At 40.1% G+C, this 19,156-nt stretch overlaps 1 protein-coding gene across 1 annotated transcript in view; it reads left to right on the top strand.

The window, feature by feature from the left end:
• SPAG17 (sperm associated antigen 17) overlaps window positions 1-19,156 on the top strand; it is a 218,473-nt gene that overhangs the window by 194,948 nt on the left and 4,369 nt on the right. Inside the window, exons 43-46 of the mRNA XM_067710299.1 lie at window positions 86-217; window positions 8,075-8,211; window positions 15,589-15,773; window positions 17,752-17,812. Of these exons, the coding sequence (XP_067566400.1) occupies window positions 86-217; window positions 8,075-8,211; window positions 15,589-15,773; window positions 17,752-17,812 (515 nt within the window). The remainder of the gene's footprint in view (window positions 1-85; window positions 218-8,074; window positions 8,212-15,588; window positions 15,774-17,751; window positions 17,813-19,156) is intronic.

Raw genomic sequence — 19,156 nt, 5'->3', positions numbered from 1 at the left:
GTTCATTGTAATACAAACATTAGTAGTCATTGTATCATTGTCCAGAATATCATTTTAAAATATTTGTTCTGGTTTTCTTTTTAAGATTCCCAGAAAAATAAAGTTGCAGAACAGGAATCCTCAGATACGCTTAGTCTTCCAAAATCGGAGAACTTTGTGAATACCAAGGAGTCTGCTAGCCAGAAACAAACTGAAAATTTAACAGCATCTATCAAAGGTATGGCAGTCATTTGCTTTATCTCATTGTTTCTCAACACTGAACATCATTTCTTTTTGGAGTATGGGAGATGGCCCTGGGGACTGAGGGCATGGTTGGCGGTTACAGAAAAAATTCTAGAGGGTCATGGATCCTGAACCTATGGGACTTTGTAAGGCTTCTTAGCACAGCAAAGTATCTCAAAAAATATTTTGAGAATGACTACAAGTCCCACATTGAAGGAAAGAGATGACAAAATTTTTTTTAAGATTTGTTATTTTATTTCTTCATTTTATTTTATTTTGATTCATTTATTATTCTATTTTATCCCTCATGGTTCTAAGAGCTTGTGTGGTTTACTGAAACTCAGGAACCTGGTAGCTTTGTTTGAGCAGCCAGTGATTTGGTAGTTGGACTTAGATTTACCTATTACTTCCTTGTTCTGCAGGTGCTAGAAGAGAAACGTAAGATGTAGTCTCTGTCTTGCACAGCACATCGACTTATTGGGGTAGCAGAAACTGAAGTGTGGAATACTACAGAATAATATCTAGTTCCCGTGGAGTCACATTACACTGATTTCACAGCAGTTAATTCAACCAAATATGGGTGGTAAAAAAAGAAAGAAAGAAAGAAAAACAGTAATTTAAATTGTGTAGATACATTTGCACCCCTTGATTCCTGTGGGCATGTTCCATATTGAAAGTGAGCTGGGAATCTGCTGATTCCTGTGGGCATGTTCCATATTGAAAGTGAGCTGGGAATCTGCTGGGAATCTGGGAATCTTAGTTACCTCTTATAGAGGGAGCATCTTGCCACATTTACGGGTGAATTAGGGATTTACCTTGTACAGGCCTTTTGCCTTCCTGATTTAATCTTATCTCTCTTATAAGGTTTATTCATTTAGGGTGTGATTTACTCACTGCCAGGCATTGTTCTAGGCATGGAAATACAGCAATTAAGAAGCCAAAGACATATGCAGCTGAACATGCTATGGGCAAACCTAGACAATAAATAAGTAAACACATCAAATTCAGATTATAATAAATGGTGTCACATAATGTAACAATATAATGTATGGAGAGTGTCTCGGGGAGAGAGACAGCACTCCACTAGGGGGTTTGAAGGCCCCTCTGTGAAGGGACATTTGAACTGAGACAAGAAGGACAAGAAGGAGGCAGCCATTCAAAGACTGGGGGGGAGGAATATTCCAGGTAGTGGGAACAGCAAATATGAAGGCCCTGAGGAGAGAAGAAACAGAAAATAAGGCATGGAACTGGAAGAAAATGGGCATCAGAACAAGTAGAAGGTGAGGTCAGAGAGAGGGACAGCAGTGAGATCCCGTGATGCTGCATAGGGAACTTTGAGTTTTATTCTAAGTGGAGTTGTAGTCAAACACCACTGGAAGGTTTTGAGCAGCGGGGTCGTTACCTGACTAATTTATATTTGAAAAAGATCCCTCTGGTAGATGTGTGGCCAATAGCTCATGGCGAGGGAAAGGAGAAGTGGGGAAGGTGGAAGCAGGGAGGAAGCAACAGAAGATACGTGTGAGTATGGACAGAGACCTGGACTAAGGAGCTCGAGGTGGAGATGGTGAGAAGCAAATTAATTGGAAATATATCCTGGAGGTAGAGACAACAGGGCTTGCTGGTCGATTGGACATGAGGGTGAGAACTAAGAGGCATCAAGGGTGATTCCTAAGTTAACTAATGTGACCAGTTGTGAGGCTGAGAATTGGTAGCTGTAACAGGTTTCCAGATGGTGCTGATGGTGCTGATACAGGGCCATGCTTTGAGAACCAACCTAAGGCAAACTCTAGAATGTAAAAATCAGGCAGAGGAGGAGCCAGTTAAGGCAGCTAAGAAGAAAAAGCCAGCAAGGTAGATGAAAAATAGGAGTGTGAAAATGACTGAGTGTTTCGAGTATATTAAGTGCTCCTCAAAAGTCGAGTAAGATAAAGAATAACCATGGAATTGGGCAATAGTGATCACTGGTGATCTAGACAAGAGCAGTTCCAGGGCACAGGGGAGACCAAAGCCAACTGAAACTGCTTATGTGTAGAATGGCTAAAGCGGAATCAGCAGCAGCAGCAGCGGGAATACATAGATGTAACCAAGAGTCTTGTGGAAAAGAATAAAGTAGTGGGACGGCAGCTGGAGGGAGATGTGTGACCAAGTGAGAGGTTTTTAAAAAATTAGACGTACTAGAGCATGTTGATTTGCAAATGATGATAATTCTGTAGGAAGAGAGAACTTATGATGCAGGAGAAGGGAGCCTGATTGCAGGATAGCAAAGTGTTAAAGAAGGTGAGAGAACATGACATTTGGGGCAGACCCTGAGTGGCAGATTTGACCTCGGTTGTGAGTAGGTCACCTCATCCACAGTGACAGGAGAAAGGAGAAAGAATACAGATACATGGTATTGGGGAGATGAGTGAGTGTGATGGCAAAGGAGTGGATATAATGATAAGAATATAAAATCCATTCCAGAGAAACAGGAAAGCAAAACAAGAAAGGGTGACTGATAGTTTAAAGTGACAGTGTCCACTGATTAGAGGTCTCAAGAAGGTCAAATAATTGCTTGACAGATATGATAGAGTAATAAGCTAGAAGAATAGGAAGTAGTGATCTAGAGAGGGTAGCTTGAAACAGAGATTTGGAAAGTGGTAAAATTACTGGTGTTGCCAAGGGCAAATATATGACCGTGGGAGTTTCTGAGATGGAGAAGAGGAAAAGATGAAGAAACAGGGCGATGGAAAAATCAGAGCAGACAGGGTGTTGGATGGGTCATCCAAGGGATGCCACCAAAAGCCATGAAGTGGAAGACCATCCAAGGTGTCAAGATCTGCAATGAATCAAGGGAATGATTGAGAAGGTCAGTAACTGACAACTACTTGGAGATGTCGTAGGTAAAACAGTACGATAGCATGAGAGTCAAAGGAATGGGAGTGTTTGAAGGAGCAAAAAAATTGTTTTGAAACGAGAGGGACACCTACAGCACCCCTACACGCTGAAATACTTGAGCTAATAAGAGACAATAATGTGATTCCACTATAAGTGGTAAATTAAATTTTGATATAAACAATAAAGTTTAAAGAAGTTCAGAGTAGGAAGAGATTAACACAAGCAGTGAGGAAAACTTTATGGGAGAGGTGGTCTTAAAGAATAAATACAATTGCGTAGATTTTAAAGTTTAAGATTGGATCACCTGAGATAACCCTCATTTCGCTTGAGGAAACTGAAACCTAGAGAAAGTCAAGCAGCATCTAAAATCATACAGCAAATTTGGGACTGCGCCAGGGCCAGAAAATGAGTTTTTGACTCTGAATTCTCTATAGTTTACTACACTACCCTCCAGATGTAGGGAAGAGAAAGAATATTTTATACAAAAAAAAAAAAAAAAAAAAGAATGTGTTCAAAAGCCTGAGTAGAAATGAACTGGAAGCCATTGTAAGTAGATCAGAGTATTCTTATTTGGTACTAGTACAAGAAATGTTTGGGAAGTAAAAGAGAATCAGAGGAGATTTGGATTTGGTGAAATAAAACTGAACTTGTCAGCATTCGCTATGATAACACTGCATAAATCCTATAGTGGCTAAGCAACCAGTTTTGGGGGCTGTGAGCTGACTGTGCAGCCTACAGGCAGCACGTGCTGGAGTCGGCACCAGGCCCCTGAGATCTGTCTCTTCCCAGCCCCACATTCAACAACACCACGTTGAGAGCATGAGTCAGCCACCGTGAGAAATCAGCAAATGCCACACACTTGCAAAGTGTACCAACCAGGTCGGTTTTTCTCCAGGGAGGCAGTTGTTAAGCTTTTTTTTTAGCACACCCGCGGCCGCAGGCAGAGCTCAGGTGTATTCTGCTCCCGTGATGAAGGAGCCCCACCCTCTGTGGCTGGCTGTCCTCAGGACACAGGGTCGGAGCTCAGGAGAAGTGGATCAGGACCATCAAGAGAGGTGGATTGCGGGCTGCCGCTCTCAGCCTCTGCTCAGAACTGGCGCAGCCGCTTCCACGTACATTTATGGGTCAGAGCAAGTCCTAAGGCTGAGCTCAGAGTCAACAGGGCAGAGAAATACGCTCCATCTACAGGGAAGCCGTGCTCAGAGATGAAGTACATAAAGCTATGCTCTGAGAGGAGGCAAAAAACCAAAACCAAAACATTATTGTACATAAATACCACAGTCGACCTCAGCATAGAAACAGGGAACCATTACTTGCTCTTCAGTTGTGTCAGATTCAGCCGTAATTTCAGATGATTCCACTAGTTGGACTATCCCAGTTGTTTAAAGATTATTTATTTATTTAATTTACTTTTAGCTGCATTGGGTCTTAGTTGCAGCACGCACGATCTTTCCTTGTAGCACATGAGCTCTTCGTTGTGGTGCCTGGGTTTCTCTCTAGTTGTGGCATGCAGCTTTTCTCTCTCTGGTTGTGGTGTGGAGGCTCCAGGGCGCGTGGGCTCTGTAGTTGCGGCACGCAGGTTCCTGAGCGCGTGGGCTCTCTAGTTGAGGCTCGCGAGCTCAGTAGTTGAGGCGGGCGGGCTTCGTTGCCCCATGGCATGTGGGATCTTAGTTCCTTGACCAGGTATTGAACCCGCTTCCCCTGCATTGTAAGGTGGATTCTTTATCACTGGACCACCAGGGAAGTCCCCCAGTTGTTAAGTATTAAAATACTTCTGTATCAGCTCGTGACCAGCTGCTGTTCCAAGCCCCTCAAGTACTCCCTCCTCCTCCCCCCATCCCTAGGGAAGCCCTGGGTAGGCTTCAGTGGATAATAATCCATCTATTATGGGAGGCAGTATGGTATACAGCAGAGCTAAGGCTCTACCTGACTCCTTATATAATAGCTTATGACTTATATAATTATATAATGACATATATATAATATGACTTATATTATAACTTATGTAAGGCTCTACCTGACTCCTCATATAATAACTATGTTACAGTGGGCATGCTCTTTAACCCCTCTATATATTCCTGTTTCCTCTTCTGTAAAGGGGGTATAATGGTATATACATTATAGGGTTGTGAGGATTAAATTAGTTAGTATATGTAAAATGCTTACAGCAGTGCCTGGCACATGAGAAACTCCATATCAGTATTTACTATTAATAATAATAGTATGAGAGATTATTTGATACCCATTAGACTGGTAAAATGCATTCATATAAGACAGTAATATGCATATGCTAAGAATACAAGCAAAAAGACACATCAAGCCATTAGAATGGTTGCCTATGTAGGCAGCAGTGACCAAAGAGAATAAATACATTAGAACACTGATCACTGAGCTCCATCCCCAGAGATTCTGATTCTGTTCTGGTCTGAAATACAGCTTATCTGGTATGTGGCTAGGGAATCTCTATTTTACCAGAGTCAGCCCAGGGGATTATGAAGCACAGGTGAATTTGGGACACACTGGGTAGTTGTCTAGGAAAAACTCACTACTCATACACACCAAGCAATTCTGCAACACCAGCTGAGTGTCCTACAATTCAATTCTGACACTAACCAGAGTTAGCACAGATGCTACAGGTTAAGGGCTCAGTCTCACAAGGCTGCCCACCACCCACTTCAGATGCCAGCCACAGGTACAGGTTGTCACTTGTGCTTCTGACCAATCAGCTATAAATTGTGGTTCCGATGACCTCCTTTTATGGTTCCATAATTTACTAGAACAGTTCACAGAACTCATATATTATTATATAATAGGCGACATGATAAATGGCAGAGATGAGTAGCCAGAGGAAGAGGCACACAGGGCAAGGTCTGGAAGGGTTTAGCATGGTAGCTTCTGTCCCTGTGGTGGTGTGGTGCACCACCCTCCCGACCTGTGGATGTGCTTACCAACTCGGAAGCTCTCCGAACTCTGTGCTGTAGGGACTTTTGTGGAGACTTCATCATGTAGGCATGATTAACTCCATCTCCATGTCCCCTCTCCTTCCCAGAAGATGGGGGGGTGGGGCTGAAAGTTCCAAGCTTCTAATCATGGCTTGGTTTTCCTGATGACCAGCCCCCATCCTGAAGCTATCCAGGAGCCCACCAAGAGTCACTTCATTCAGGTCAAAAGACACACCTATCACCCAGGAATTTCCAAGGGATTTAGGAGCTCTGTGTCAGGAATCAGGGTCAAAGACCAAATATTTAAAGATACTCCTAACACTCTTATCACTTAGGAAATCACAAGGGATTTAGGAGTGCCGTGCCCTTGCCGGGAACCAGGGGCAGAGATGAATATACATTTTCTATTATCTTACACTACCAGGAGTGTGATCCTTGTGGAATCTGACACACCTGGGTATACATCCCACCTTGCCACTTTTTAGTTTCCAGGACAAGTTTTTTTAACTTCAGTTTCCTCATCTGTAGAAAAGAGATACTACTGTTATATTAGTCAGGACTCTTCAATTTGAGAACTGAAACTCAAACCCATTGAACAACAACAAAAAAGCCAGTGGGTGGGGTGGTGTTTATTGATGCTCAAAAGCAAACCACAGAAAAGTGGCTATGGTGCTAGCCCAGGGATGACAGGATGCAGGCACTCAAGCTTTTCAGGGGAGTGTTTGCGTCTGATTGTCTGTCTCTCTGGGCATCTCCCTGCCTCTGTGTTGTCACATCCTTACTTGTCCCTGTTTCAGGGGTCCCCAACCCTCTGTTAGGAACCGGGCCGCACAGCAGGAGGTGAGCGGCGGGCAAGCGAGTGAAGCTTCATCTGCCGCTCCCCATCGCTCGCATTACCGCCTGACCATCTCCCCAACCCCCCACCACCACCGTCCATGGAAAAATTGTCTTTCACAAAACCAGTCCCTGGTGCCAAAAAATTTGGGACTGCTGCCCTGTTTGGTTTTATCCTCTCCTACAAAGGACAGGCTATGTCCATGTGTCAGGGACATGATCAGAGAGGTCCAAGGTTCTGATTCTTCCAGACCCATAACCCAATGGACAAGATGGGATCATCCCGGTCAGCTTCAGGAAATATCCAGGTGAAGGGCCTGTGTTGGCTTTGCATGGGTCGTGCACCATCCTGATGCCTGGGGCCAGGGGTGTTGTGGCACTAGAAGTATGTGTGCTGGGAGTGGGTGTGGAGGTGGGCAATGGGGAGAATGCTCAGCATACAAAGATTACAATTACCATTACCTTCAGCTCAGAGGACTTTATGAGAACTAAGTGAGATGCTGTATGTAAAAACACGCATGTGGTGCTTGCCTGCAGACAGTGGACACTCAGATATTGGTTCCCTTCCCTTTCCTCTCTTGATGACTTAAACTCAAGAAAGGATGTTTAAATATGCTGATCTAAAACACAATTCTTATTAAACCCCCTGGATATTTGGAAAAATACATAAAATTGCCAGCTGTGTAGATTATCTACTTTTGCTCCCTCCTTCACCAAATTTAGTGATCTGGGGATTTGATTCCCTGGCTTAATTTATCTATGATTACTACAAGAGTTTTTCGAACTATAAATTTACTAGTTGAAACAAAGAAATTCTTAAGATTTTTTTCCTCATTAGTTTTAAGAAATCTTTGAGAGTCAACATTTTCTCGAACTGTGCCTTGTTTATTTACAGGCAAGTCACTCGATTTCTTAGCATCTGATTTTTCTCATTTATTGAAAAGAAGGTGATGCTAATAGCATCTGCCCTGCCCATCTCATAGGATTGTTGTGAAGACTAATTTTAGGTAAAATCTCTTTGTAAAATGCAAAGATAGAACACTAGAATGAATAAAAGCCTTTATTCCTGTAAATAAGCTCTTTAAGAAGGAAAGAAGAAAATTTTCCCAAGTCGGTTCTGTGTTCTTCTATGCTCTGGTATGATCTTGAATGTCTTTGGAAGCAACGTCCACGTGGTGTCATTTCAGTGTTCTCTCTAACAGAACCAGAATCGTGTGTGCCTCTGAAAATTCCAACCCAGTCACTGCTGCAGGATGTGGCAGGACAAGCAAGAAAAGAGAAAGTGAGGCTACCTCACTATTTGCTGAGTTCCAAGCCCAAGTCTCAACCTCTCAAAAAGGTAAAACAGACAGGGGAAGAAATTTCCCAGAGCCAGTGAGCATTTTATATATTCCTGGTTGATTGAGGCCATTGATTTCCAGCCACTGTGTACTACTATTTAATATAAGAACCATCTCAACATGGATCCCTTCAGGTCACACAGAGATAAACCAGGGCCGTGCTTTGCTGGAGCCAGCTTATATACACTCATGAGAGAGACTTTATGAGCCAGCTGTTAAATCGTCATTAGCTTGCAGTCAGCCACGCTGGGAGCTCTTATGCCATAGAAATCGGCAAATGCTACTGATAAAGGCTCTTTTCTGAGAGCCAGTTTACCAGCACACTGTTGGCTGAGGGGGTCATTGGGCACCCTTCTCATGACTCTTAGGATAAAATCCAGATGACCTGGCATGGCTCCATTTGCTTCTCTACCCTCACCTTGTCTCAAACTCACTACACTTCACCCATTGTGGACTTCTCTTAGTTCTTTAAAAGCACCAAGCTCCTCCCTCAGAGCCTCTAAGATTAAGATTCCATCTCAGTACTGTTGTAAAGGTTTCCTTGAGCCCACCAATCAAGCTTTGGTAGTTATCCTTTAGAAATTTCATGGCACACTGTGTTCATTACCATCAGAGAAGGTATTGCAATGTATATAAGTGACATATGATAGAAGTGCTTCTCAAACTTTAATGTGCATGTGAGTTATTTGGGGACTTCGTTAAAATATAGATTCCGACTTATTGGCTCTGGTGTGGGGCCCGAAATTCTGCAGTTTTAACAGACTCCCAGGTGAGGTCAGGAAATAACAGCATAGGGCAATAGCTCTCAAAGCATGATTACCTGACTGGCAGCATTGGCAACACCTGAGACCTTTTTATAAATGCAGATTCATGGGCCCCATCCCAGATGTACCGATGGAGAAACTCTAGGGTTGGAGTCAGCAGTTTGTGTCTTAAGGAGTCCTCAGAAGACTGTGCTCCTCTCCAGAGCAGGTTTTCTTTATCTTTGTAGACACTTCCCCTCCCCACCTACCTACTCTCTACTCCACCCCATCCCAGACTTACTAATGGAGAAACTCTGGGAGTGGAGTCAGCAGTTGGTGTCTTAACCAGTCCTCCAGGTTATTCTGGTGGGAGCTAAAGTTTGATCATCACTGGCACAGAAGAAAGAGTACAAACTTTAGAATCAGACAAACTTGAGTTTGAAACTTCGGCACGTAACACTTGAGCAAGTTATCTGTCTTTCAGTTCTCTGAACTTGAGCTTCTTTATCCTTAAAACAAAGCCTAAAATACTTCCTTACAGTGCTGTGGTAAGGATTACATAGACCTTAAATGTTCATTTCCTCTCCCAACCAAGCAGTTATTTTTTTCTGGTGACGGAGTCTTTTCTTTTTTCTTTCTTTCTTTCTTTTTTTTTTGCGGTACGTGGGCCTCTTATTGTTGTGGCCTCTCCCGTTGCGGAGCACATGCTCCGGACGCACAGGCTCAGCGGCCATGGCTCACGGGCCCAGCCGCTCCGCGGCATGTGGGATCATCCCAGACGAGGGCACGAATCCGTGACCCCTGCATCGGCAGGCAGACTCTCAACCACTGCGCCACCAGGGAAGCCCCCTAAATGAATTTTTTAAGGCTTCTAGTGATTCCCACCATTTCTCTTTGGGAACTCTCCAGATTTTGCTCCTTATATCCTTATATTCTTTTTTTTTTTTTTTTTTTTTTTTTGCGGTACGCAGGCCTCTCACTGTTGTGGCCTCCCCCGTTGCGGAGCACAGGCTCCAGACGCACAGGCTCAGCGACCATTGCCCACTGGGCCAGCCGCTCCGCGGCATGTGGGATCCTCCCGGACCGGGGCACGAACCCGTGTCCCCTGCATCGGCAGGCGGACTCTCAACCACTGTGCCACCAGGGAAGCCCCTCACTGTGGTTTTGATTGGCATTTACCTGCTGATTAGTTACTGCTGAGCATCTTTTCATGTGTCTGTTGGCCATCTGTATGTCTTCTTTGAAAAAAATCTATTGAGGTCCTCTGGCCAGTTTTTAATTGGGTCGTTTGGCTTTTTGATGTTGCGTTGTTTGAGTTTTTTGTATGTTTTTATGCTAAGCATCTGTTCATGTTGTCTGTTGGCCATCTTTATGTCTTTGATAAAAATCTTACTCAGGTCCTCTGACCATTTTTTAATTGGGTTGTTTGGTTTTTTGATGTTAAGCTGTTTGAGTTTTTTGTATATTTTGGTTATTAACCCCTTATCAGATATATTGTTTGCAAATATCTTTTCCCATTCAGTAGTCTGCCTTTTCATTTTGTTGATAGTTTCCTTCATGGTGCAACAAGTGTTTTAGCTTGATGTAGTCTCATTTGTTTATTTTTGCTTTTGTTTCCCTTGTGTAAGGAAACAGATCCAGAAAATTTACTAAGATTGATGGCAAAGAGCATACTGCTTATGTTTTATTCTAGTTTTATGGTTTCAGGTCTTACATTTAAGTATTGAATCCATTTTGAGTATTTTTGTATATGGTGTGAGAAAGTAGTCCAGTTTGATTATTTTGCATGGAGCTGTCCTGTTTTCCCAACACCATTTATTGAAAAGGCTATCTTTTCCCCATTGTAATTCTTGCCTCCTTTGTCATAGATTGACTAACCATAAAAGCATGAGTTTATTTCTGAGCTCTCTATTCTGTTCCATTGATCTATGTGTCTCTTTTTATGCCAGTACCATACTGTTTTGATTACCATAGCTCTGTAGTGTAGTTTGAAATTAGAGAGCATGATACCTCCAGCTCTGTTCTTTCTCAAAATTGCTTTTGTGTTTCCATACAAATTTTAGAATTAAATCATCTAGTTATATTTGATCTGGTTCTGTGAAAATTGCCTTTGGTATTTTGATTGGGATTGCATCAAATCTGTAGATTGCCTTGGATAGTATGGTCATTTTAACAATATTCTTTCAATCCATGAATACAGTATATCTTTCCATTTATTTGTGTCATCTTCAATTTCTTTCATCAGTGTCTTATAGTTTTCAGAGTACAAGTCTTTTACCTCTTTGTTTACATTTATTCCTAGGTATTTTATTCTTTTTGATGCAATTGTAAATGGGATTGTTTACTTGATTTCTCTTTCTGATAGTTCATTATTAGTGTATAAAAATGCAACAGATGCAGATATCTGTATATTAATTTTATAACATTCAACTTCACTGAATTAAGTTATCAGTCCTAATAGTGTGTGATTTTTTTCTAGATTCTACCAGTAACATTTTATTATACTTGCATTATCACATATCTATCCTTATATCTATCCATTAATCCATCTTGTTTTGGGTGCACTTCAAAGTAAATTGCAGAGATTACTACATTTATCCCTAAATGTTCTAACATACATATCACTAAGTAGAGTTCAATATTTGTTTATATTTTTCCTTTGATCTATAATATACATACATACAATAAAATGCACAAATTTTAAGCATGTATTTGCTGAGTTTTGATAAATGCATATACTCATGTAACTCAAATTCTTATTAAGATATGGATCATTACCAAGTTCTAATAGTTTTTTGGTAACATCTTTAGGATTCTTTATATATAGTATCATGTCGTCTGCAAATAGTGACAGTTTAACTGCTTCCATTTCAATTTGGAGTCCTTTTATTTTGTTTTCTTGTCTGATTGCTGTGGCTAAAACTTCCAGTACTATGTTGAATCAAAGTGGCAAGAGTGGGCATCCTTTTCTTGTTCCTGATCTTAGAGGAAATGCTTTCAGCTTTTTATCATTGAGTATGATGTTAACTGTGGGCTTGTTATATATGGCCTTTATTATGTTGAGGCATGCTCCCTCTATACTCACTCTGTTAAGATTTTTTATCATAAATGTAGATGTTGAATTTTGCCAAAAGCTTTTTTGCATCTTTTGAGATGATCATAAAATTTGATATACCACTTGATCATGATGTTTGAGTGTTTTAATGTATTTCTGAATATAGTTTCCCAATACTTTATTGAAGATGTTTGTATCTATGTTTATCAATGATATTGATATATAATTTTCTTTTTATGGTATCTTTGTCTTGTTTTGGCATCAGATTTATGACAGCCTCATAGAATGAGTTCAGAAGCATTCCTTCCTCTTCAATTTTTTAAAATAGTTTGAGAATGGTAGGTGCTACCTCTTCTTTAAATGTGTGATAGAATTCACCTGTGAAGCCATCTGGTCCTGGACTTTTGTTGGAATTTTTTAAATTACTGATTAAGTTTCATTACTGGTAATCAATCTGTTCATATTTTTTATTTCTTCTTAATTCAGTTTTAGGAGATTATGTTTTTAGAAATTTATCCATTTCTTCTAGGTTGTACATTTTATTGGCATATCATTGTTTGTAGTAATCTCTCATGGTCCTTTTTATTTCTGTGGTGTTGATTGTAACTTCTCTTTCATTTCTGATTTTATTTATTTGGGCGCTCTCTCTCTTTTCTTGATGAGTCTGGCCAAAGGCTTGTTTTGTTTATCTTTTCAAAGAACTAGCTCTTAGTTTCATTGGTCTTTGTATTGGTTTTTTGGTCTATATTTCACTTATTTCCATTCTCATCTTTATTATTTCTTTCCTTCTCCTAACTTTGGGTTTTGTTTATTCTTCTCTTTCTAGTTCCTTTAGGTGTAAGGTTAGGTTGTTTATTTGAGATTTTTCTTATATCCTGAGTTAAGCTTGTATCGCTATAAACTTCCCTCTTAGAATGGCTTTTGCTGTGTCCCATAGGTTTGGATCATTGTGTGGTTGTTATCTGTCTTCAGGTATTTTTTCCTGTTTGATTTCTGCAGTGATCCATTGGTTGTTTAGTAACATGTTGTTTAGCCTCTACATGTTTGTGTTTTCTGCAGTTTTTTCCTGGTAGTTGATTTCTAATCTCATAGTGTTGTGGTTGGAAAAGATGCTTGATATGATTTCAGTCTTCTCCAGTTCATTAAGACTTGTTTTGTGGCCTATTATATGATCTATCCTGGAGAATGTTCCATGTACACTTGAAAAGAATGTGTATTCTACTGTTCAGGGATAAAATGTTCTGTATGTATCTATTAAGTCCATCCACTATAACTTGTCATATAGGCCAGTATTTCCTTATCGATTTTCTGTCTGGATGATCTGTCCGTTGATGTAAGTGGTATTAAAGTTGCCTACTATTATTATATATTATTATGTAACTGTGAATTTCTCCCTTTATGTCTGTTAATATTTGTTTATATATTTAGGTGCTCCTATGTTGTGTTCATATGTATTTACAATTGTTATATCTTCTTGTTGGATTGATCCCTTCATTATTATATAATGTCCTTCTGTGTCTCTTGTTACAGTCTTTGTTTTAATATCTACTTTTTCTGATATAAGTATTGCTACCTGGGCTTTCTTTTTGTTTTCAGTTACATGGAATGCCTTTTCCCATCCCTTCACTTTCAGTCTGTGTGTGTCTTTAGATATGAAGTGAGTCTCTTGTAAGCATCATATATATGGGTCTTGATTTTTATCCATTAAGCCACTCTCTGTCTTTTGATTGGAGCATTTAGACCATTTACACTAAAGTAATTATTGATAGGTATGTACTTATAGACCTTTTGTTAATTGTTTTCATGTTGTTTTTGTAGTTCTTTTTTGTTCCTTCTTCTTTTAGACTCTTCCCTTGTGATTTGATTACTATCTTTAGTGTTATGTTTGGATTCCTTTCTCTTTTTTGTGTGTGTATCCATTACAGGTTTTTGGTTTGTGGCTATCGTGAGGTTCATATATAACAACATATAATCATATATATGATTATTTTAAGTTGATAATGTCCTAAGTTTGAATAAATTCTAACAACTCTTCATCTTCCCCCCACACACATTTAATGTTTTTGATGTCATATTTTACATCTTTTTGTTTTGAATATCCCTTAACTACTCATTGTGGATATATATAATCTTATGCATTTGTCTGTTGACCTTCTGTCCTGCTGGCTTTATAAGTGGTTGATCTACTACCTTTACTGTATGTTTGCCTTTACTAGTGAAATTTTTCCTTGCATAATTTTTGTATGTCTAGTTGTGGCCTTTTCTTTTCTGCTTAGAGAAGTCCCTTTAGCATTTCTTGTAAAGCCAGTTTAGTGGCGTTGAACTCTTAGCTTTTGCTTGTCTGTAAAACTGTTTATCTCTCTTTCAAACATGAATGGTAACCTTAACAGGTAGAATATTCTTGGTTGTATGTTTTTCCCTTTCCTCACTTTGAATATATCGTGCCACTCCCTTCTAGTCTGCACAATTTCTGCTGAAAAGTCAGCTGATGGTCTTATGGTATTCCCTTGTACATAACTAGTTGCTATTCTCTTGCTTCTTTAAGATTCTCTCTTTATCTTTAATTTTTCCATTTTAATTGCCATTTTAATTTCATTTAATGTGTCATGGTGTGGACCTTTTTGAGTTAATCCTGTTTGGGACTCTCTGTGATTCCTGGACCTGAATATCTGTTTTCTTTCCCAGGTTAGGGAAGTTTTCAGCTATTATTTCTTCAAGTAAGTTCTCTGCCCCTTTCTCTCTCCATCTGGGTCCCCTATTTGCAAATGTTAGCATGCTTGATATTGTCCCAGAGGTCTCTTAAACTGTCTTCATTTTTTTTAATTGTTTTTTCTTTTTTCTGTTCAGCTTAGGTGATTTTTTACTACTGTCTCATCCATTCCTCTGATCCATTGCTGATCAATTCCTCTGTATCACCTAATCTGCTGTTGATTCCTTCTAGTGCAGTTTTTATTTCAGTTATTGTATTCTTCAGCTCTGTTTGGTTTTTCATTTTTCTAACTTTTTGTTGAAACTTTCACCATATTCATTCATTTTTCTCCTGAGTTTAGTGAGCATCTTTATGATAATTATCTTGACTCTTTACTGGCCGGATTGCTTACCTCTACTTTGTTTAGTTCTTTTTCTGAGGTTATGTGTTGTTCCTTTGTTTGGAACATATTCTTCTGTCTCCTCATTTTTCCCAATTCTCTGTGTTTATTTCTAATGTTGGTTACATTGCCCAATCTTGGAGAAGTAGCCTCGTGTAGAAGATGTCCCATGGGCCCAGCAGCATGCTCCCCTCTGGTCACCAGAGCTGTGTAGTCAAGGGATGCCCTTATGTGGGCTGCAGGTGCCTTTCTGTTGTGGTAGGGCCTACTACTGTGGGCATGCTGGGGGCAAAGCTGGCTTTGACTTGGTTGGCTGCAAGGCCTTGCCTTGTGCAATGGCTGTAGGCTGGCTGGAGGGCAGGGTAAGCTTCTTGCATGCTTTGCTGCATGGTCTAGTTGGGATGTGTGGGGTCAGAGTCTTTTTATTATCTTGAGAATGCAAAATAGAACCATTTTATTATGCTTTATTGCTTTTTTTCTCAATGCAAGGTGCAAGATTCTGTTGCAGGAAGAGTGAAAACATCCTCTATTGCATCTGCTGCCATTAATAATGTAAATTCATCCCCCTTTGGATTCCATCTTCTCCCGCCCTCAGTGTCGTTTGGAGTGCTCGAAGAAGGACACACCTATGCAACCACTGTAAAGCTCAAGAATGTTGGAGTGGACTTCTGCAGGTGAGGCCAAGGCTCCAAGTGTATGCTCAGATCACCTTCCCCTACTCTGTGACTTTTCTTTGGTTGCCTACATCAGTGAATGTTTATTGAACTGAATTGTAATTACACCCGAACTCTTGAATCTTAACATCATTCATTCAATCATTTACTCACTAATTCATCCATTCATTCATTATTCAACAAATTAGTACTTCCCAAGCCTCAACTATAGAGTAGGTATTTCTTTGCCTTTCCATTAATTTTTATCCATACTTTGGTTAGAAGCACCTCAAGACCTGATCTGTACTAGCAAAAAATGAAAGGGAAGTTGTACAAGTGTTACAATAACTAATACACAAAACAATAACTAATGCACAAAACTTGAAAGTCTATTTCTCAAATCTACCACCAACTATAATACCAGCTAACATTGGTTGGCACTTTGTGATCTAAACATGATTTTAATTACATTAATTCTGCATAATTGAGGCAAAAAGGAAAAAAAATTAACCCTTAATCATCAGGGTCATTTTGACTCTGATGATGTGACTTGGAATTATAAACAAGTACCTTAACTCACAGCCTGTACTCCGAATAGAAAATATACTGTATCTGGCATTAAGTGACAAGAAAGTCACCTTAGCCCTTCATTTTCAGATCAAAACCAATAGAATTTTAGAGTGTGTAGAACCTTAGAGACTATTACATAAAGGAACAAACTGAGTAACTTGTTTTAAGGTCTTGTAGGCTGCAGCAAGGGTAGATCTCAGATCTCCTGAGTACCAGCTCATTGGAGCACCTTGCTTTATCAACACAGCTGTGGTCACTGCTTCTTGTGGGAGATCAGTCCTTCCCACTGGGTCAATATACCATGTATCTATGCCAAGACAACTCCCAATCACAAAATCTCCTCTATACTATTTTGAATTAAGCTTCAGGATTATGTCGAGTTTTTTGCCCCATAAAAATGGGATACATGTTTATTTCAAGTGCAGAGTTATTCTCAGGGTCAGTAGCAAGTTTGAGAATGTTTGTGATTCTAAATTCAGGATTGGAAGTCAGATGGAGCAAAGCTACAGGAGCATCTGATTGAAAAGATCACCGTCCCATTTTAATTGAGGTGAATTCTCAACTTCAGGAATCACATTTACTTCCTCACAAACAACCTGATGAGGGACCCAAGCCGCCAGATCAGACATCATTGTTTATTTAGGTTGTTGCCACAAAGTGGGTAGGGAGAAATGGAGAGTCAACCTCAAACGAATTAAAACCACCCATGCAGACCCTGTGTGTCCAGTATAGAATTTTAGTTTTATAGATTTCAGTCCTCAGCTTGTTCAACTCAGCCACCACAGGGAAGACAGCAAAGTGGCTGGTAGAGGGAGTGGAGTAGATGGAGGTAGGCTTCCCTTGGCATTTTAATTTACTCCAGGTCTTTAACCTTCGGGCAGAACCCACAAACCACAGGAAGAGGAAGAGCTCAATAGGCACCACGTGTGAGCACCAGGCTTTTCAAGTTCACCAACATTTTCTGAGCCTTTTCTGTTTCTCTTCTCCCCAAACTTGCAAACCCCATACCATGGCAGAGAAAGACTGGCTTCCATGCTCTGCTGCTTTCCAAAGGAGCCTTTATTCTTCAGCTTAATGGCCTGGCAGTCAGTATGTGTGTTCACGCTGGCAGCTACACTGCAGTGCACGCGCCAGCCAAACCTTCGCCACCTTCTGCCCAGACCCGAGCTGCTCGTCAGCATCCGAAAACAAAGGGTTGAAACTCAGGTTGGAGTCAGTTTGACGCCGATGAAAACTGTTGGAAAGGCAGTTGTGAAACAGGCCCCAGATTCTTTTTCCAACTGGATATTGGGTTGTTTTTCTACTAGTCTGGACCCCTTGCTCCTGTGTAGGGAATATTAACACCTTTCTGGTTTTATTACTTCCCAGTTCATTCGTGCTCATGTTTTTCATTATGGCATCAATTTATTCCCATCTTTTTTCCTGGTAGGTTTAGGGTGAAGCAGCCCCCACCCAGCACAGGACTGAAAGTGACTTACAAACCTGGGCCTGTAAGTCCTATGTGCTATCTGTTGTGTGTGTCCACGTGTGTGCGTACAGATATGTATATGTTTCCAGTCAAGTGATTTTTAAGTCGTTCTACCTGTTTCAGTTTAAACCATGTTTAAGTCTACTTTTTCTAGTATCATAAACAAAAGATTCCTGGTATTGGTTCAACATCTGGCTTGATGTCACTTACTTCATGTAACAACCATGAGCAGATCTGTGTGTAAATAGAGTTAAACTTCCAGCTATGGAACCATTTCTGAAGTTCACTTCACTTGTCCCAATACTGCAGTTCTATACTGTTGTCTGAAAATACCTTTTAAAACATTAAATACGATTTAACATGCACTTGGTAAACTGATTACCTAAAGATATCCTGTGACAAATCCTTCTGCAAAGTGAAAAATCACTTGAAAAACAAATATTTCATTGTTTACATTTTATGTAAATCTGGTTTGTTCTCTTGGTATTTGTCAGAGAATATTAGTTAATAACATATTAAGAAATAGTAGTATATTTAAAGTCACCATCTGTCTCATTTCTCCAAAAATCTCTGAAAATACAAATTTTAATATGTCAATCTGTTCTGATTTTATTTGATACATTCCCCCAAATAAGGTGTTTAGTATAAAATGTGTATACTGCCACTTACTTCACATTAGAATTTCAGAAGTGTAGTATGTTATAAACAAAAGGTTGTCTCAAAAGATAACAAAAATCACACTTTCAATCTTAACTTTTATTTCTTGGTCAGTATATCATCTTGCTGCTTTAACACGCCTTTCATTTCAGTCAACAAGCTCTGAGTTCCTCCCATATGCCAGTGATAGTGCCAGGGTACAGGGGATGTTAAAGATGAGTGAGACACATAAGGAGCTTACAGAGCAGGACACATGGTGGGCACTCGAGAGATATGTGATTGAGTGACAGATGATGTGGGGAAGCCACAGTTGTTATACGTTGACACAGAAGCATCGGTTGGCTATAGTGCAAAGAAAGTTGGCTTCTTGTCCTGGCTATGCTACCAAGCAGCTCAGTGATGTTTTTGGTTAATTAATCCTCTGCACCTTGCTTTCCTCGTCTATAAAAGAAGGAGCTTAGACTGATCACTTCTTAGCCCTCTTCCAGCTCCAGTATCTTATGATCTATATAAAATTGTAGTACGCAGCCTGCAATTTCCAAACAGAAATACATTTTGGGATTAGATCCACTAATTCATGAGCACCTCTCCAAGACAATGCATCATTGTACTGTGTCAAAGTTTCAGAATCTTCACAACATAAAGCAAAAACACAGTTAAAGCAAGCTTTTCTCCCACTGTTCTGGGAAGTTAGCAAATCTTTTTCATT

Source organism: Pseudorca crassidens, chromosome 2 (assembly GCF_039906515.1).
Source record: "Pseudorca crassidens isolate mPseCra1 chromosome 2, mPseCra1.hap1, whole genome shotgun sequence".
Taxonomy (NCBI): Eukaryota; Metazoa; Chordata; class Mammalia; order Artiodactyla; family Delphinidae; genus Pseudorca; species Pseudorca crassidens.
The sequence above is the reverse complement of the archived record's forward strand: the minus strand, read 5'-3'. Positions and strand labels throughout refer to the sequence as shown.